This window comes from Nomascus leucogenys, chromosome 11 (assembly GCF_006542625.1).
Source record: "Nomascus leucogenys isolate Asia chromosome 11, Asia_NLE_v1, whole genome shotgun sequence".
NCBI classification, from domain to species: Eukaryota; Metazoa; Chordata; class Mammalia; order Primates; family Hylobatidae; genus Nomascus; species Nomascus leucogenys.
This window is the reverse complement of record NC_044391.1, coordinates 26,802,504-26,820,199: the sequence shown is the minus strand read 5'-3', so window position 1 is coordinate 26,820,199 and position 17,696 is coordinate 26,802,504. Positions and strand designations below refer to the sequence as shown.

Here is a 17,696-nt window from a genome sequence, read left to right as displayed (position 1 = left end):
CAGCTAGAATTTTCTTTCCTCTGTCTCTCTCTCTCTTTTTTTTTTTTTTTTTTTTTTTGAGATGGAGTCTCACTCTGCTGCCCAGGCTGGAGTGCAGTGGCGCAATCTCGGCTCACTGCAACCTCCACCTCCTGGGTTCAAGCAATTCTCCTGCCTCAGCCTCCGGAGTAGCTGGGACTACAGGCCTGCACCACCATACCCAGCTAATTTTTGTATTTTTAGTAGAGACGGGCTTTTACCATGTTGGCCAGGCTGGCCTCAAACTCCTGACCTCAACTGATTCGCTCACCTTGGCCTCCCAAAGTGCTGAGATTACAGGCGTGAGCCCCCGCACCTGGCCAGTCTCTTTATGTTTAATTTTTAATAAAAAATATGAAACGCTTTGTGGATTGCCTATCATCTTTGGGCAGGGGCCATGCTAATCTTCTCAGTATTATTCCAATTTTAGTATATGTGCTGCCAAAGCAAGCACCTTCTGTCTCTTTTGATATAATGGTGAGTTTCATTTCAATCTTAAATTTTGCTGTTTCAAGATCTTCTTTGTTGCATTGCAACCTAAAAAGAATTAGCTCTGCCACCTGCAAGAGTCATTGGAGACTGGATGTGCTACCTCCATTTCTAGCAGTGGGTTCTTAATGGACTCAGGCAGTAGCAGCAGGAAATAAATGAATGTGCTGCAAAGGCTAGCAACCCTGAGGCTAGAGTTGTGATTGTATCCAACTGACAAACAAGTTCAGACATGAATAGTCTGGCCCAGTATCTTCCAATTGGAAAGCTACCGCTAACACTAATAGTTTGTTCTTAAATACTCAAGTGCTTTCATGTTCTCCACTTTTTCCGAGTTTAAATTTCCAGCTTCAAAGGTAGATTTTTCCACTTCTAAAATGGATCTATCTCCCTCCCTTTCTCTGCCCTCCTCCCCTTTCTGCTTTAGAAAGATCCTGGGAAAGCAAGCCTAGGTGTAAATGGTCTTCATCTGTGTAGCAGAATACTAGAAGGTTAGCTGGAAGGCATCTTAAGAAACAGTAGCTCTGACCTCATTCTAGTATTATTAGTAGAATTTATAATAGATTCCTATGTATCAGATGATTTATGTACATTTAATATCACAGCAACTTTGCAAAATGGATTTTTCTAAATCTCTGCTTAACAAATCAGAAGACTGAGGCTCAGAGAAGTTAATAACTGACAAAAGGTTGCATAGCCATAAATAGCAGAGGTGGGCCTCAAATAAAAATCTGTCTGATTTCTAATTCACCATGCTAGCTTAGGTTATTTAGACAGACAGAGATTGATGGGGAAATAATAAGAGCCAGTCTCTCTCTCTCTCTCTCTCTCTCTCTCTCTCCCTTTCTCTTTCTTTTAACATCATGATTAATTGTAAAGGAGAATACAAAAGAGAGAAATAATATTTGAATACAATGTTTTTTATAAAAACACAGGTCTCCTTCCTTAAACCAGTTTTGGTAAGATTATTTTACTTAACACTTAATTTCTTAAAATTTTGTAGGACTTGTGATAAAATTTCAGGAATTCTTACAAAAGGAACTGCTATACTTAAAAGAAATGTCCCTTGCTGTGAGATGGCCAGGGTCCAAGAGCTCACTGTGTACATCTCTGGCTGCTGCTCCTTCTTATTGGTCACATGATGGGCTGCTGAAGCACCTGCCAGTTCTGATATATGCCTCTGAGTGCACTGAGAAACCAGGGTGGCCTAAGCTTGATTTGTCACTGCCTTGAGTGGTATTGCTGGGCCCAGGGACCTTAGCCAGATTCGTAAACACAGACTTAGGCTTGGTGCAAGACCAAGGGGGATTCTGGTTCTGGGCCAAAGAAACTGGGTTTGACCTCTTTAAATACTTTTGCTGTAATTCCCCTGAGGAGTCAGTTTTACTTTACTGGGCTCATATAGGACTGTGGTTAAACCAAATATTCTACTCAAAGAACTAATACTTCTCTAAGGTTTGCTATGGACATTGGCAACATTTTCAGGACAAGGTGTGTTAGGCAAAATAATGGCTTCCCAAATATGTCCATGTCCCAATCCCTGGAACCTATGAATATACTACATGGCAAAAGATAATTCAGATAGCAGATATATTTAAAGTTGCTAATTGTTACGGGTTGAATTTTGTCCTCCTAAAATTCCTATGTTGAACTTCTAACCCCTCAGTACTTTGAAAGGTAACTGTATTTGGAGATAGAGTTTTCACAGAGATAATTAAGTTAAAATGAGGTCATTAAGATGGGTCTTAATCCAGTATGACTGGTGTCCTTATATGCAAAGACTAGGACACAGATATGCACAGAGAGAAGACACAGGGAGAAGATGGCCATCTGCAAGCCCAGAAGAGAGGCCTCAGGAGGAAGCAACTCTGTTGACACTTGACCTCAGACTCTAGCCTCCAGAAATGTGAGACAGTGAATTTTTGTTGTGTAAGCCATCTGGTCTCTGGTATTTTATTTTGGCAGCTCTAGCAAACTAATACACAAATCAACTGACCCTAACATTGAGAGGCTACCCTGGATTATCAGGGTGAGCCCAGTGCAATCACATGGATCCTTAGATGTGGAAGAGGGAGGCAGAAAATGAGATGAGAGTGATGTGATATGAGAACTAGACTCTCTGCTGCTAGCTTTGAAGATGGAGAAAGTGGGTGAAGAACCAAGGAATGTAGACAGACTCTGGAAACTGAAAAGGGGAGGGAAAGGGATTCTCTCCTTGAACCTCCAGAAAGCAACACAGCCCTGCTCTGCTCTCAGGAACTAGCTTGTTCAAGCGTTTGCTCTCAGAGCATTTTATCTCAAAGCTTTGGGTATTTGTTTTCAGTTACACTTTCCCAAGGTGTCTTATGTTTCCTCATCCTGACTCACTTCCTACCTCCCCTTCCTTCCCTCTTAACTCTAAAATGTTGGCGCAGCTCTCTCCTTTGGATCTACTAAGAAGCTAGGTCATATTCATTTCTGATCTACCTTTACTCCCTTCTCAGGGAAGTCTTGTTATGTGTGATCTGACACTTGGCAGGATTCCAGACCCAAATGAATGCAACAGACAGCCTCTCTGTGTCCTTCAGTTGCAGAGTCTCAGTTGTAAGGTCAGAATTTGGGAGCTTCTTATTGACATGGTGCTCTTTTAGCTCTGTCACACCATGTCCTTTAACAGCCCTGGCATTACCTTTGCAAACTGCAATCCACACAAGGAATCATTATTGCAATCCATAGCTAGTTGTCTAAAATTTTGAGTCAATGATGTGCTTGGCAAGCATTGTTGCTGGATATCCTTTCTAGGAATCTAATCTGGGGAGCACGCTGGTAGTAGTAATGGTGACTTTTGTTTTCTTGTTTGTTTTAAATGAAGTTGAAGAGAATAAGATAGCTTAAGAGTATGGTCAAAGGGCATCTACAAGGCACAGGTATTCTGGAAAAGGTGAAAGCTCAGAGCGGGCCATGTTAGTCACTCTTCTGAACTCCCATGGCTTGGGCTCATGCTTAAGCTGTGTGCCTTGTTTGCATATAGCATTCCCCATGATTTGAGTTGGCTGCTTTCCCAGCTGACAAGGTTGGCATATGGTGCTATAAAACACAGGTGGCTTTGGGGCCTGTACTTGTTTCCCAGGGCAGTTTTAACAGAGTACCACAAACTGGGTGCCCTCACACAACAGAAATTTATTCTCTAACAGTTTTGGAGGATAGAAGTCACAAACTGAGTTGTCAGCAGGGCCACGATCCCTCTGAGACTCTGGGTAGCATCCTTCCTTGCCTCCTGCTAACTTCTGGGGATGGTTGTTGATTCCTGGCATTCCTTGGCTTGCAGCTGCATCCCTCTAATCTCTGCCTTTGTTAACACATGGTACTCTCCCAGAGTATCTCTGTGTCTTCTTACAAAAACACCAATTTATAATGGATTAAGGACCCAACCTACTGTGGTATGAAATCAACTAATTACAACTTTAATTTCCAAATAAGGTCACAATTGGAGGCTGGTATAGTTTGGCTATGTCCCCTCCCAAATCTCATTTTGAATCGTAGTTCCCATAATCCCCACATGTTGTGGGAGGGACCTGGTGGGAGGTAACCGAATCATGGGGGAGGTTACCACCATGCTGCTATTCTCATGATAATGAGTGATAATGAGTGAGTTCTCATGAGATCTGATGGTTTTATAAGGGGCTTTTCCCCTTTGCTCAGCACTTCTCCTTTCTGCCGCACGTGAAGGACATGTTTGCTTCCCCTTTTGTCATGATTGTAAGTTTCCTGAGGCCTCTCCAGCCATGCTGAACTGTGAGTCAATGAAACCTCTTTCCTTTATAAATTACCCAGTCTTGGGTATGCCTTTATTAGTAGCATGAGAACAAACTAATACATAGGTACTGGGGGGTTAAGACTTTTGGATGACACCATTTAATCCATAACAGGGCCTTTTCAGTAAAAATTCAGTGCCAGCTACTGTTAATGGTAGGAAAGAGGGTAATCTGGAAATAGTGAAGAGGGACAAATATCAGGAGGGCACGTAAGCCTGTAATGATAAGAAAAAATGGAAGATGCCTAGCCAGTTCACACTTTATCTTCTTAGATGATGTTTCACATCATGCTATTATTTACAGGTGAAATGGAACCCAGGGAGCATCTTTGACTTCTTTATTTCTAGGTTCATGACAGTTTAACATTTTTAAAATTTCATATTTTGAGGAATTCTAGAATGAAGAGGGGAGCTTAATCAACTAAGTATGACTCCAAATGTAAATTGAAATATACTTTTTACAATATGTATCCATAGTGTGGTAGGTTTGGTAGACTGAATGATAGCCCCTCTAAATATGTCCATGTCCTGATCCTAATCCCTGGAGATTTTGAATGGTACTTCATGCGGTACAGACTTGGCAGATGTGTTCAAATTAAGTATCTGGAGGTGGAGAGAGTACTTTGGATTATCTAGGTGGGCTCTAAATGCAATCACACATGTCCTTATAAAAAGGAGGTAGAGGAAGGTTACAGACAGACAGAATAGGCCATGTGATAAAAGCAGAGTCAGAGATATGGTGCTATGCTCATTGGCTCTGAAGGTGAAGAAGGGTGCCATGAGCCCTTAGACAAGACAAAGAAACATCATTCTTCTGTAAAGCCTCTGAGAGAGAACAGTCCTGCTGCCACCTTGATTTTAGCCCCACAAGACTCACTTTGGACATCTGGCCTTCATAATGGTAAGAGAACAAATTTCTATTGTTTTAAGCTACCAAGTTTGTGGTAATTTGTTATGGCAGCCACAGGAAACTAACACAGAGTATAATTCATTATTTTAAATGCAAAAATATGGTCAGGGGGGTGGTTCATGCCTATAATTTCCGCACTTTGGGAGGCCAAGGTGGGTGGATCGCTTGAGTCCAGTAGTTCAAGACCAGGCTGGGCAACCTGGCGAAACCCCATCTCTACCAAAAGATACAAAAATTAGCTGGTGGTGTGTGCCTGTGGTTGCAGCTACTTGGGAGGCTGAAATGGGAGGATCGACTGAGCCCCAGAGATCAAGGCTGCAGTGAGCTGAGATCACGCTACTGCACTCCAACCTGGGCAACAGTCTTAAAAATAAATACATAAACAAAATAGGCCAGGCACAATGACTCATGCCTGTAGTCCCAGCACTTTAGGAAGCTGAGGCAGGAGGATTGCTTGAGCCCAGGAGTCTGAGACTAGCCTGGGCAACATGGCAAAACCCCATCTCTACTAAAAATATAAATTTAGACGGGTATGGCAGCACATGCCTGTGGTTCCAACTACTTGGGAGGCTGAAGTGAGAGGATCCTTCGAGCCCAAGAGGAGGAGGTTACAATGAGCTGAGATCACGCCACTGCACTCCAGCCTGGGCAACAGAGTGAGACCCTGTCTCAAGAAATACAAAAACAAAAAATAAAGTAAAATAAATATGTCTTAATACACACACATAAGCACAGCAAGACATGAAAAAATACAGTAGAATGTTAACAATGGCTAACTCTATTGATAGGATTATCAGTGATTTTTTTGGCCATTACTATGATTTTCTGAATTTTCAAAAATGTCAAGAAAAAGTATAATGGACTTGTGATTCTTTTTCTATTAAAAAAATTAATGGAATATTGTTCAACCTTGAAGAGGAAGGAAATTCTGACACACGCTATAACATGTATGAAGGTTAAGGACATTATGCTACAAAACACAAATACCATATGATTCCATTTATTAGGTACCTAGAGTAGTCAGATTTACAGGAGCAAAGTAGAATGGTGGTTGTCAGGGGGTTGGGAGATGGAGTGGTTGTTTAATGAGTACAGAGTTTCAGTTTTGCAAGATGAAAAGAGTTCTGGAGATCGGCTGCACAGCAATGTGAAAGTATTTCACTACTAAACTGTACATTTAAAAACGGTCAAGATGGTACATTTTATGTATATTTATTACATTAAAAATTTTTTATTTCATTTACATTATAAAAGGAGAGCTTTAGTGATGCCCTTAAAAATAAATATGTGGTACATGATGTAATTTTGTTCTTTACATGAGGTTGTATTTTCTCACCTCCTTTTACACTCCCCTTGTAGCAGCTGGGGCCATCCTCCACAGGAGCTTCAGACTTGTCCCCTTGTCATAATTTTCTCTAACAATTCTCCTGGTTTTCCTTTTGTCTTTTTTTTTTTTTTTTTTTTTTTTTTACTTTTTGCTGATCTTTCTTCTCTGCCTATGAACATGGTCAAGTCTTCCGGGCTTTGTTGAACCTTTTGAGAGTAGGTTAAATAGTTGCTTCTTTCTGTAATGCTTCTTTCTTAAGCTTCTACAACATAATTTGTATGTTGGACATACATTCTCCTTACAGACAGACTCACACACCTCAAAACACTCCTCTTGAATTACCAATCTCAGGTGTTTTTCCAGACACCCATACCACAAGTCTATGTGCAATATGGCACAACTCCCTTTTTCCCTCCCAACCCCACTAATTTTACCTTCTATGTATTCCTCTAGTCCTAGCCCATCCCCAGCCTGTCTCGTCTGGATATCCTGGTAGTTCAGTTGGAAGCCATCCTCCATACTGCAAGCAGTATTTTAGTCCATTTTGTGTTGCTGTAAGGGAATTCCTGAGACTAGAAGAACAGGACAGAAATGTGTTTCTCACAGTTCTAGACGCTAGGAAGTCCAAGATCAAAGTGCTGGCAGGTTATGGCCTAGTCTCTCTGCTTCCAAGATGGCTCTTTGAATACTGTGTCCTTCAAAGGTGAGGAATCCTATGTTCTTATATGGCAAAAGAACAGAAGAGCAAGAGAGAGTGAACCCACTCCCCAAATCTCCTTTTATGGCAGCATTAATCCATTTATGAGGGCAGAGCCCTTGTGATGAAAATACCTCCCCAAGGACCCAACCTTCCAACACTGATGCATTAGAGATTGTATCCAACACATCAAGTTTGGGGGGCACATTCAGACCATAGAGAGATCTTTCTATAACAAAAACCTAGCCATGCTGCTTCCTGACTTAAAACCCTTGACTTAAGGTGCATACCCTTCAGCAAGGCACCTAAGACCCACCATGACACAGCCCCTACCTGCTGGGCCAGACTCCATCCACCAGTCCTGCCACTGCCCCAGTCCCATAGCTCAAGATCAAGTTACCTTTTGATATGGTTTGACCGTGTCACTACCCAAATCTCATCTTAAATTGTAGTTCCCACACTTCCCACATGTCATGGGAAGGACCCGGTGAGAGACAACGGAATCATGGGGGTGGTTACTCCTATGCTGTTCTTGTGATAGTGAGTTGATGGTTTTACAAGGGGCTTTCCCCCCTTTGCTTGGCACTCATTCTCTCTCCTGCGACCCGGTGAAGACGTGCCTTCCACCATAACTGTAAGTTTCCTGAGGCCTCCCAAACCATGCGAAACTGAGTCAATTAAATCTCTTTTTCTTTATAAATTACCTAGTCTCAGGTATTTCTTCATAGCAGCGTGAGAATTCTCAGTATTCTTATTGTGCCCTGGGAGCAGTCTGCTGCCTTAACAGGTTATACTGAAGTAAACATTTATGTGTCTCTTTCCCAATAGCCCTGAAGCTCTTTAACGGTTGGAACCAGCTCTTAAGTCATTTCGGGGTTTCCAGCACCAAGCACAGTGCCTAGCACATAATAGGAAGGCACTCAGTCAATGTTAATGAATTAAACTGATTACTAATAAGTGCTTTTTGCTGACATATTACATCCACAACCTACAATACATTAAAAGTCCTTTTCCCTGATCACCACTGTCTTATAAATTTTGATTACAAGGACAAAAGAATGAAATCTTTTGAAGAGGAATAAGGCCTGGAGGTCATATAAGCGAATTTTCATTAAAATGCTGGTTTATTTATTTTAGTAGGGCCTATTTGGGGGAAGTCTTTTGACCCCAGGCCTTTTGACTTCTACCGTTTTAACAGGTAGGGCTGAAATGGAGTAGTTCCATGAATGTACGTTCTGCACGACATTCACCTGTTGGGTTCTTAAGAGTTTACCGATTTTAATCTAAAAGTAGGCGTGCCAGCAATATTTACAATCTCGCCTTCTAAGTCAATGCTTTTGGATCAAAGTCTTTTTGGATCCAGTGTAAAGTGGAGCCCCTTCAAAGGGAACGCACAGGGGAAAAAAAATCCAGCAAAGTATGTGTCCTAGTGGAGTTCTCAACTTCCCCAGGCTGTGCACCATCTATCGTTACTTGCCCCTCCCATCGGTCCGAGGGCCCAGTAGCCCCTGGTATCAGCAGAAGCCAGCAGCTTCCCTGGTGGGGCCGCCTGCCCACAGGTAACGGGCTTGCACACGGCCAAGGTACCTCTGCCCACGCCGTAGAGGCCGCCGCTGCTGGACAGCTCAGCGGGGCTCACGTGTCCCTGTCCCGCCACTGCCCCAGGCTCTGAGCCCTCCCCGGCTGCAGGGCAGAGGCCGCTGGATCACGCGCACCCAGGCGGCCAAGGCTGGGCCCAGCCAATGGGCGGGCTGCATCCGCATGACCCGCGCCGGCGGGAGGGCGTGGGGAGGCAGGCCAGGCGCGCACGCTGCCGGGCCGTATCGCCGCCCCCGCCGCCGCCGCCGGGACTGGAAGTGAGCCGGCCGGGCCCCAAACGCCAGCCAGCCAGTGAGTGGGTCCCGCAGTCGCCCGCAACCGGGGCGAATCATGGCGGCCGCCAAGGTAACCGCGGGCCCGAGGCCGGGGGGAGCGCGCCTGCCGGATCAGCCTGGGGGCGCGAGAAGCTCGGGCGCTCACGTGTCTGGGTTGGTGCCACAGGCGGAGCAAAATGGGGTGCCGGGCAGCCGTTCCACCTTGCAGCTGCGGGAGGGAGGGGGCCACTCCTCCCGGGCAGCACAGGCGGCCGGTGCAGAGACCGAGGCCCTACCTCGCAGCGGAAACTTTGCGGGCCGGACACTCCCACTTGGCCCGGGAGGGAAGTTGGTGCCTGACGGGGCTGAGCCAGGGCCCACGAGGAGGAGCGGGCGCGACTGGGGCCTGGTGCACCCTGGGCAGGCAAGCGCTGGCGGTCCTCTTGACCTTCCCAGTGCGCTCCTGCTCCTGACCCCGCTGGTTGTTGACTCCGGCTTCTTCCAGGGGCCACAGCCCGGGCTGAAGCCTGATCCTATTACGTTTCAAGGGCTCCGCCCTCCCGCGGGTAGGGAAGTCACTTTGACTTCCGTTTTGGAAACTGCCTGGGAGACTTGGCCTGCGCCTTTGTGAATAAAAAGTCCAGGGACTCTCCCCCTCCCCGTTTTCCCATCATTCCCATCTTCCCCCTCCCTCTCTCCATCTGACAACACTTAGATACCCGCCTCGGAGCATTTGAGAGGCTTCGTTTCGGAAACGATGGAACAGATTGTCCTGGGAGCCTGTCACTCCTGTGAAGTTGTACTTGAAAGGGATTCTGTGTAATGTGAATCATTCACTAACCCAGAGGAAAGGCAACTCCAACACTTGACCTTTCCTCTTTCACCATTTCTTGAAACCTGGACACCATTTCATTCTCTTTGGACTGCATTTTAACTTCTCTGGTAGAATACCATATTTAGTCCCAATCACTTGAGTGATTTGGAATTTATTGCTTTTAATTTAAGTTCACAAAGGCAGCCCTCTAATCAAGCCTATACAACTTCTTAGCTCATTTTAAGTGCAGTGAACTTAAATATACCTAACATTTCAAACATTTGTCCTTAATCAAAACTCTGTGATAACCCTCAAGAGGAAAACATGGCCAACACATCATATTCCTATTTATTCAAGCAAACTAATCACATTTGCAATGGAAATTGTAAGCAGACAAATACATTTAAATGCTGTTCTATGACTTAAGTCTCTCCAGGCTCCCCAAATCCGTAGGCTTCTTCATGTTGTTAGTCTCTGTGGCCTAAGTGGCTTTTCTCTTTTCTGTAATTACTCTGAGTTTCATCCTTAGGAAAGTACTCTGGGTGTGTGGGCTCATATATGTGTGCATATAAACACACAGGTGTGTGTGTGTATATTTTCACCAGTGTCTCTGAGCATCACTAGGATTCAATTTTGGAAGCTACCTTAACCCTTTCAAGCCCAATAGCCCTTGACCTTTTTTTTGCATTAAATTTGCATGCAACCAAGGTACAAGGCTTGGTATGAACTAATTCCCTAGAGTAGGTGGGACTAAGTACCCATTCTTTACTGTTAGTTTTGTATCTGCAGGTGATGTAAATACTTTATTAGGCGATAAGGTAATTGAGGAACATAAATTGAGATGTGTGCATAGAAATGGAGTATAAGGCTTGAGTAATATTAAGTAAAATAAGTGACCTGGTGCTGCGGCTCATGCCTGTAATCCCAGCACTTTGGGAGGCTGGGGTGGGTGGGTCAGTTGAGGCCAGGACTTCGAGACCAGCCTGTCCAACATAGCGAAACCCTGTCTTTACTAAAAATACAAAAAAGCTAGGTGTGATGGTGGGCACCTGTAATCCCAGCTACTCAGGATGCTGAGGCAGAAAAATCGCTTGAACTCAGAAGGCGAAGATTGCAGTGAGCCGAGATTGTGCCATTGCACTCCAGTCTCGGCAACAGAGCGAGACCCTGTCTCAAAAACAAAAAACAACAACAAAAAAAACACAAAATAAGTGATATGGAAGTTAGTTCAACTCTTTGGTTGTACTTCTACATAATAGTAGAAGTATCACATATCAAGGGCAGTTGATTTTTAGCTAAGTATTGAGTCAAGGAAAATGAAATGTTCATTTTTACTACTTGGGAGCTTGTGTTTTTGTTTATGTCTTCATTTGCACTCGCCTCTTTCTGTGATATCTGATGGCTCACATTGTATATACTTATTTTGCAATCCAACAAGATTATAAAAATCAAGTCCAAGTAGATGGGAAAAACAGGACAAAGGGAAAGTAAGACAAAGCCAGGACTAAGGTTAGTGGAACACTATGTGCTTACTAGAGGTGATTGCATTTTCTCCCAGCCAAAGCAAAGAGGAAATGATCAGTGAGGTCATTTACTTGGGAGAGAAGTCTCCTTATACTGTTCTCTGAGAGCAGTTTTGTTTTTGTTTTTTTTTTTTTTTTTTTGAGATGGAGTCTTGCTCTGTCCCCAGGCTGGAGTGCAGTGGCGTGATCTTGGCTCACTGTAACCTCTGCCTTCTGGGTTCAAGTGATTCTTCTGCCTCAGCCTCCTAGATATCTGGGACTACAGGCACGTACCACCATGCCCAGCTAGTTTTTGTATTTTTAGTAGGCCAACATCATGTTGGCCAGGCTGGTCTTGGATCTCTTGACCTCGTGATCTGCCTGCCTCAACCTCCCAAAATGCAGGGATTACAGGCGTGAGCCACCGCGCCTGGCCGAGCAGTTTCTTTTATATGCTGTGAGTGAACTGCATTTGAAACTACCTTGTGACCACAGATATATGTCTGTGGGTTACATAAGGCCATTTCTTATCATGTCCTTCATTATAACTCAATGGCAGTGCAGTAAATGTGGCCTTAAAAGGTCCCTCAATGAAGCTGCTGGTCTAACTTATTCCAAGAATGTCCCTTATTGAGCTGCCTTTGGGCATCATCTTTATCGGTTGATTCTGTTGGCAGCCTGAGTTAAAGGCTGTGTTCCTTGCTTTTTCCCTGGAACATAGCTATTCTACGTTGCCAGCTGAACACAGAGCCGTAGGAATAGGGTTGGCATTCCCTCTTAAAAGGTGAGGAGCCTGGATAGGAGAGGACTTCACCTCAATGGAGTGTTAGGAAATTGGGCTGAGACTCTGGGGACTCAGCAACTCTAGGAGAATTCCAACACTCACTGCACTCACTGTGACAAATTGTTTGAATATTTAAGCAGATTTGATATTTTCTGGATAGATGTAGCCACAACTAGCAATTAGTTTTCTGATCTCCTCTTTTTTTCTTTGGTCTTTATACTTATTTAAATACAACTAATTATTCATGACCTTCCTTTAAATAGTTTTAATGGGGAGATGGAGAATCCAGTCTTTGGCTGCTTTTTATTTTGAATTTTGCTATGAAGATTACTAGTTAATGGTTCAAGAAGTGTTTGTTTTCTTTCGTGAATGAACATTAATCTAAAACTCTTATTATTCTGAGATTAACTCAAAAAGTGTCCATTCTCTTGCTGCCTACTTTTGTAGGAATAATCCTTGTGGGTTCCCTTGTTAGATCTGCCTGTACTGTTTGTGTTGTTTGAATATTTCTTTTAAACATTTCCCAAAACTGCCAGCTCCATAAAAAACAGTTTTAAAAGGTGGTAATTGAGAGGTCACCCTTTTCTTCATCTCTGCCCTTTTCTTGGTTAAAGGAGAGCTTTCTTCTTCGTCATTGGTTAAATTTATGTGTTACGAATGGTATAATTTAACTATATGAACCTACTAAAAGTTAGAATATGCTCCCTTGAGTTCACACCTGTGAGATGTTCTGGGGTAAAACTGAACACAGACCAATAATTTGGGTGAAATTAGCCTAGAACTAAAAGAAGGAAATTTGGGGGCACATTAACGCATTAATAATAATGACAATTTGGTCTGTAGGACTAGTACACTTTGTATTGACTTTTCATTCTTGGATGAGTTGTTGCTGTGATCATTGATTCATTTATGTGTATTGTGTTCTTTCCAGTGTTGCAAATGGGACTAAACTGAGAATAGTAAAATGAATTGTTAGCTGGGCATGGTGGCACGCATCTGTGGTCCCAGCTACTTGGGAGGCTAAGGCAGGAGGATCACTTGAGCCCAGAAGGCAGAGGTTGCAGTGAGCTGAGATAGCACCACTGTACTCCAGCTTGGGTTACAGAACGAGATCCTGTCTCAAAAAAATAAGATAAAATAAAGTAAAATAAAATAATAAAATAAAGTAAAATAAATGAAATGAATTGGACTCCATTTTGGTGTTCAAGAAAACCAAAACCATTCCAGGGGGCTAAGTTCTCTGATGGAAATGCCCTACTACAAGGTTTGTGGGAGCAGTAGGAGAAAAGCCCATTTCTGAGGAGGTGAGGGAAGTCTTCTGAAAAGTGCTAGTATTTCAGAAGGAATGGATGGGGAAGAGTAAAGATCCAATCCAGTGGTTGGAAACAAATGAAAGGCTGGGAGGTGAGAGCACAGGCTACATTTAGGTAACAGCAGGTAATAAAAACTAAAAGCAGCTGACACTTACTGAGCGCTTACTAGATACCAAATTCAGTTCCAAATGTGTTTCCTTGTTGATTCATTTAAAATTCAGTTCCAAATGTGTTTCATTGTTGATTCATTTAATGCCTCAGCCTTTTGAGTTAGTTACTGTCATCCTTTTTTTATAGATGAAGGCTCTGAGATACCGAGAGGTGATGTTAGTGGCCTAAGATCTGATAAGTAGGGCCGGGCACGGTGGCTCACACCTGTAATCCCAGCACTTTGGGAGGCCGAGGCAGGTGAATCACCTCAGGTCAGGAGTTTGAGACCAGCCTGGCCAATCTGGCCCATCCCTACTAAAAATACAAAACAATTAGCCGGGCATGGTGGTGCATGCTTGTAATCTCAGCTGCTCGGGAGGCTGAGGTAGGGGAATTTGCTTCAACCTGGGAGGTGGAGGTTGCAGTGAGCTGAGGTCGCGCCATTGCACTCCAGCCTGGGCGACAGAGCAAGACTCTGTCTCAAAAAATAAAATAAAATAAAATAAAATATAGGCCGGGCGCAGTGGCTCATGCTTGTAATCCCAGCACTTTGGGAGGCCGAGGCGGGCGGATCATGAGGTCAGGAGATTGAGACCACGGTGAAACCCCGTCTCTACTAAAAATACAAAAAATTAGCCAGGCGTGGTGGCGGGCGCCTGTAGTCCCAGCTACTCGGAGAGGCTGAGGCAGGAGAATGGCGTGAACCCGGGAGGCGGAGCTTGCAGTGAGCCGAGATCGCGCCACTGCACTCCAGCCTGGGTGACAGAGCGAGACTCCGTCTCAAAAAATAAAAAATAAAAAAATAAAATAAATAAAATAAATAATATCTGATAATTAGGAAATTATTCAGCTGGGGTTCAGTCCTGCCAGTCTGGCTCCAGCAGCTGTGGCCTCACTCTGTCCACCATGTGTGCCTGGTAGTTTAGTGTGGTAGAGAGTAAAGTATATGGGAGAGGTGTGGGAGATGACTTAGGAGGGGGGTAGGTGTCTCAGTGTAAAGCAGACTTTTATTTGAGAACTGCCTTACCTGGTGCTTATTGCATGCCAGGTACTTTTCCAAGAGCCTTACAAATAGTAACTCAATTAATTTTCTTAATTCTAAGAAGTAGGTGCTTTCTGTTTTTGACTTCGACTTACAGGTGAGAAAACTGAGTTAGGGGAGGTTAAGTAATTTCTCACGCTTGTACAACAAGTCAGTGCTACAGTCTTGATTTGAACCTTGCCAATGTGTCTTCAGAGTCTCTGCTCTTAACCTCTGCACTGCTCTCCCAGGCCTTACCAACAGTTCCATTTGCGAAGGTGTATGTGTGAGAGTTCGCATGCCATCGGGTATGGATGTGTATATTTCCTGATCATCCCAGTCCAGTAGTTCTTATCTTAGAACACCTTTGTCACTCTGTATATGCTTCATTTCAGTGTTTATTAAGTGTATTTCTCATCTCTCCAACCAGATCGCAAATCCCTGCAGGACAGGAATTGTCATATACCTTTTATTTAATTGCTTTATTGAGATATAATTCAAGTACTATACAATTTACCCATTTAAAGCATATGATTTATTGGTTTTCAATATATCCACAGAGTTGTGTAACTATCACCACTGTCATATACCTTTGTAGAAACTTTAATCCAGTTTCCATTAGGATTTGGACTATTATATATATATATATTTGGGACAGGGTCTCACTCTGTCACCCAGGTGGAAGTGCAGTGGTGTGATTATTGCTCACTGTAGCCTAGACCTCCTGGATACAAGAGATCCTCCCACCTCAGCCTCCTGAGTAGCTAGGACCTCAGGCACACACTACCACACCCAGCTAATTAATTATTTTTTTTTTTTTAGAGACAGGGGTCTCGCTATGTTGCCCAGGCTTTGGGCTGTATTTTTAACCTCCATGTTTTCCACATTGTTCACCCATCATAAAACCCTCTTCAGAGGTTTGTCATTGAGGATAAAATATATTGAGGTTATTAAAGATATTCTTCAAATGGCAGGGTTTTTTCTCCCCAGGTAAAAACTCTACTAAGTATTTGGTGATATCATAATAAAACAAATCAGTTTTTGTGCTAGGAATAGAGGAAAGAAGGTTTGAGTTGTTTTTATGCTACCATGATGATGATGATTAAAACAAATATCTGTGGCTCCACTGTTTGGGTTTTAGGGGTTCTTAACTTGTTAGAGCTGGATGGCCTTGGAATTTATGTTAACACAATGATCTTTACTCTTTCCCTCCTCAGTCCTGTCCCCTTTTACCAGGAGAGTCCTAGAAATGGAGTCCCAGAAACATTTGTTATTGGTCCAAATTCCCATGAGTGCCTTTGCTTTTGGCACTGCTCTAGGCCAGTGATTCCCTGCACGTTGAAGTCTTCTGGACTGTTATAAAAAACTACTAATGCCTGGATCTCACTCCAGAGATCATGATTGAATTGGACTTGGGTATGGCCTGAGCCTCAGGATTTTTGAAAGCTTGACAACCACTGTTATTTTGGTGCACATTGCTCCAAGAGACCTGCTGGCTCCTTCTTGGAGTAAGAAAGGAATGCAGTGAGATTAAGTTAAAGTCCCTGGTGTGTCAGTTCAAAGGAGGGGTATGTAGGGGTTTCTCCAAATTTCTCTTCTTTCTTGACAGTTTTGTCTTAGTCCTGCCTGGTGTCCCCAGGGTGCTTAGGCATCAAGTTTATACAGTTTTGTGATAATCCTAGAATAGAGGTTTTAATCCCAAAATTGACTGAAAGCTCCATTTGTCTCCTGCAGAGTCTCAGTGGTTTTTTGTGATCAGAGAAGGTGCTGGAGGAGGGAAGCATTACAAAGAGTAAACCTGGTCTCAGAGCCCTCTCTTGAGCTAACCTCACCCAGAGCCGTGTGATGCCAGTGTTCCCTGGCTTAGGTCATACGGCTTTACAGCAACTATAGGGTTGGAAAGGTGTGGGGAGAGTTGAAAGGTGATGTGTAGTGTAAAAAAGTCAGGGAGCAGGTCTTTTTTGAATATTGAGTTCTTTTAGAAGATTGTCAGAGGAGCTCTGACTCCTCTGTGCTTTGGTCTCTTGGACCTTTAGTCCCATGACCAGTCTCTGCTTTTGATGAATTCTTAGACGGAACCATTCCTCCCTTTGTTCTCCACTATGTGTGAGGATTATCTATTATGGCATTCCTGCTGAGCGCTTCCTCCTCTCTGGTTGGCATTTGCTGCCTCATAAACACCTACATATTTCCTCATAAGACTCTGCGGGTTTGCCTTAGGGTGGACCTTGCAACAGAGGAATGTGTGACGCTGAGACGTGTTGGTTCTGCTTGGCGGTAAGAAGGGGGATATGCCTTTGTGTAGTGATACAATTCCTTTAGCAAAGTATTTAACAACTACTGAGCAAACCCTATTTTCATGGCCTGTTTAACCAGACAGACCCTCTAATTGGGTGAAATGAACTAAATTAAATGTCCTTCTAAAAGTCACCAGTAACCTCAGTTCTAAACCTGTTGGCTTGTCCTCATTTCTGGCCTCACATGACCCTGTGTCCTACCTTTCCTTTCTTGCCATCTGCTTTCATGATGTCCCCTCTCATTATTGGCCTCTAGCCTCTCATATTACCCCTTTATTCTCCTTTGCAGGCTGCTTCTTCTTCTTCTTCCTTCTTCTTCGTCCTTCATCCTTTCTCCTCCTTCTTCCTCCTTCTCCTTCCTTCCTTCTTCCTTCATCTTCTTTCTTCCCAGCAAAGATATATTTTTATTTTAGTGTTTAGCAGCATGACATATGCATATAGAATGATAGTACACTTTACCTTAGTCTTCAAAACAGAATGTACTAGTTTACCAATGAGGAATTTTGGCCAAAAATGTAGTGTTTTTCCCTTCCCTGTACAGGTCAGGTATATGTAGGTCCAGCACGAATGCTGCACCTTTTGAGAAGCATTACTTTAGCAAAAATCTAGAAATCTTTCACTTTTTCTGAATCTAACGAAGGGTCTTACTTTCTTTTTTTAAAAATTTACATTTTTAAAAATAATTTCAACATTTATTTTAGATTCCGGAGGTACATGTACAGATTTGT

At 43.3% G+C, this 17,696-nt stretch overlaps 1 protein-coding gene and 1 non-coding gene across 4 annotated transcripts in view; one reads left to right on the top strand and one right to left on the bottom strand.

Annotated features, from left to right (window-relative positions):
- Positions 1-366: 366 nt before the first annotated feature.
- On the bottom strand, positions 367-472 carry LOC115837478. Its single transcript, XR_004032510.1, has one exon. It is a non-coding gene; the product is annotated as a U6 spliceosomal RNA (small nuclear RNA).
- An 8,503-nt stretch (positions 473-8,975) lies between these two features.
- Positions 8,976-17,696, top strand: part of SLC25A13 (solute carrier family 25 member 13) — a 204,686-nt gene continuing 195,965 nt past the window's right edge. For 2 of the 3 annotated variants that reach the window (XM_012510470.2, XM_003252527.2), the window contains exon 1: positions 8,976-9,178. In XM_012510470.2, coding sequence (XP_012365924.2) covers positions 9,164-9,178 — 15 coding nt within the window. In that variant the 5' untranslated portion in view covers positions 8,976-9,163. The remainder of the gene's footprint in view (positions 9,179-17,696) is intronic. The other variant, XM_004089563.2, reaches the window with a different exon arrangement.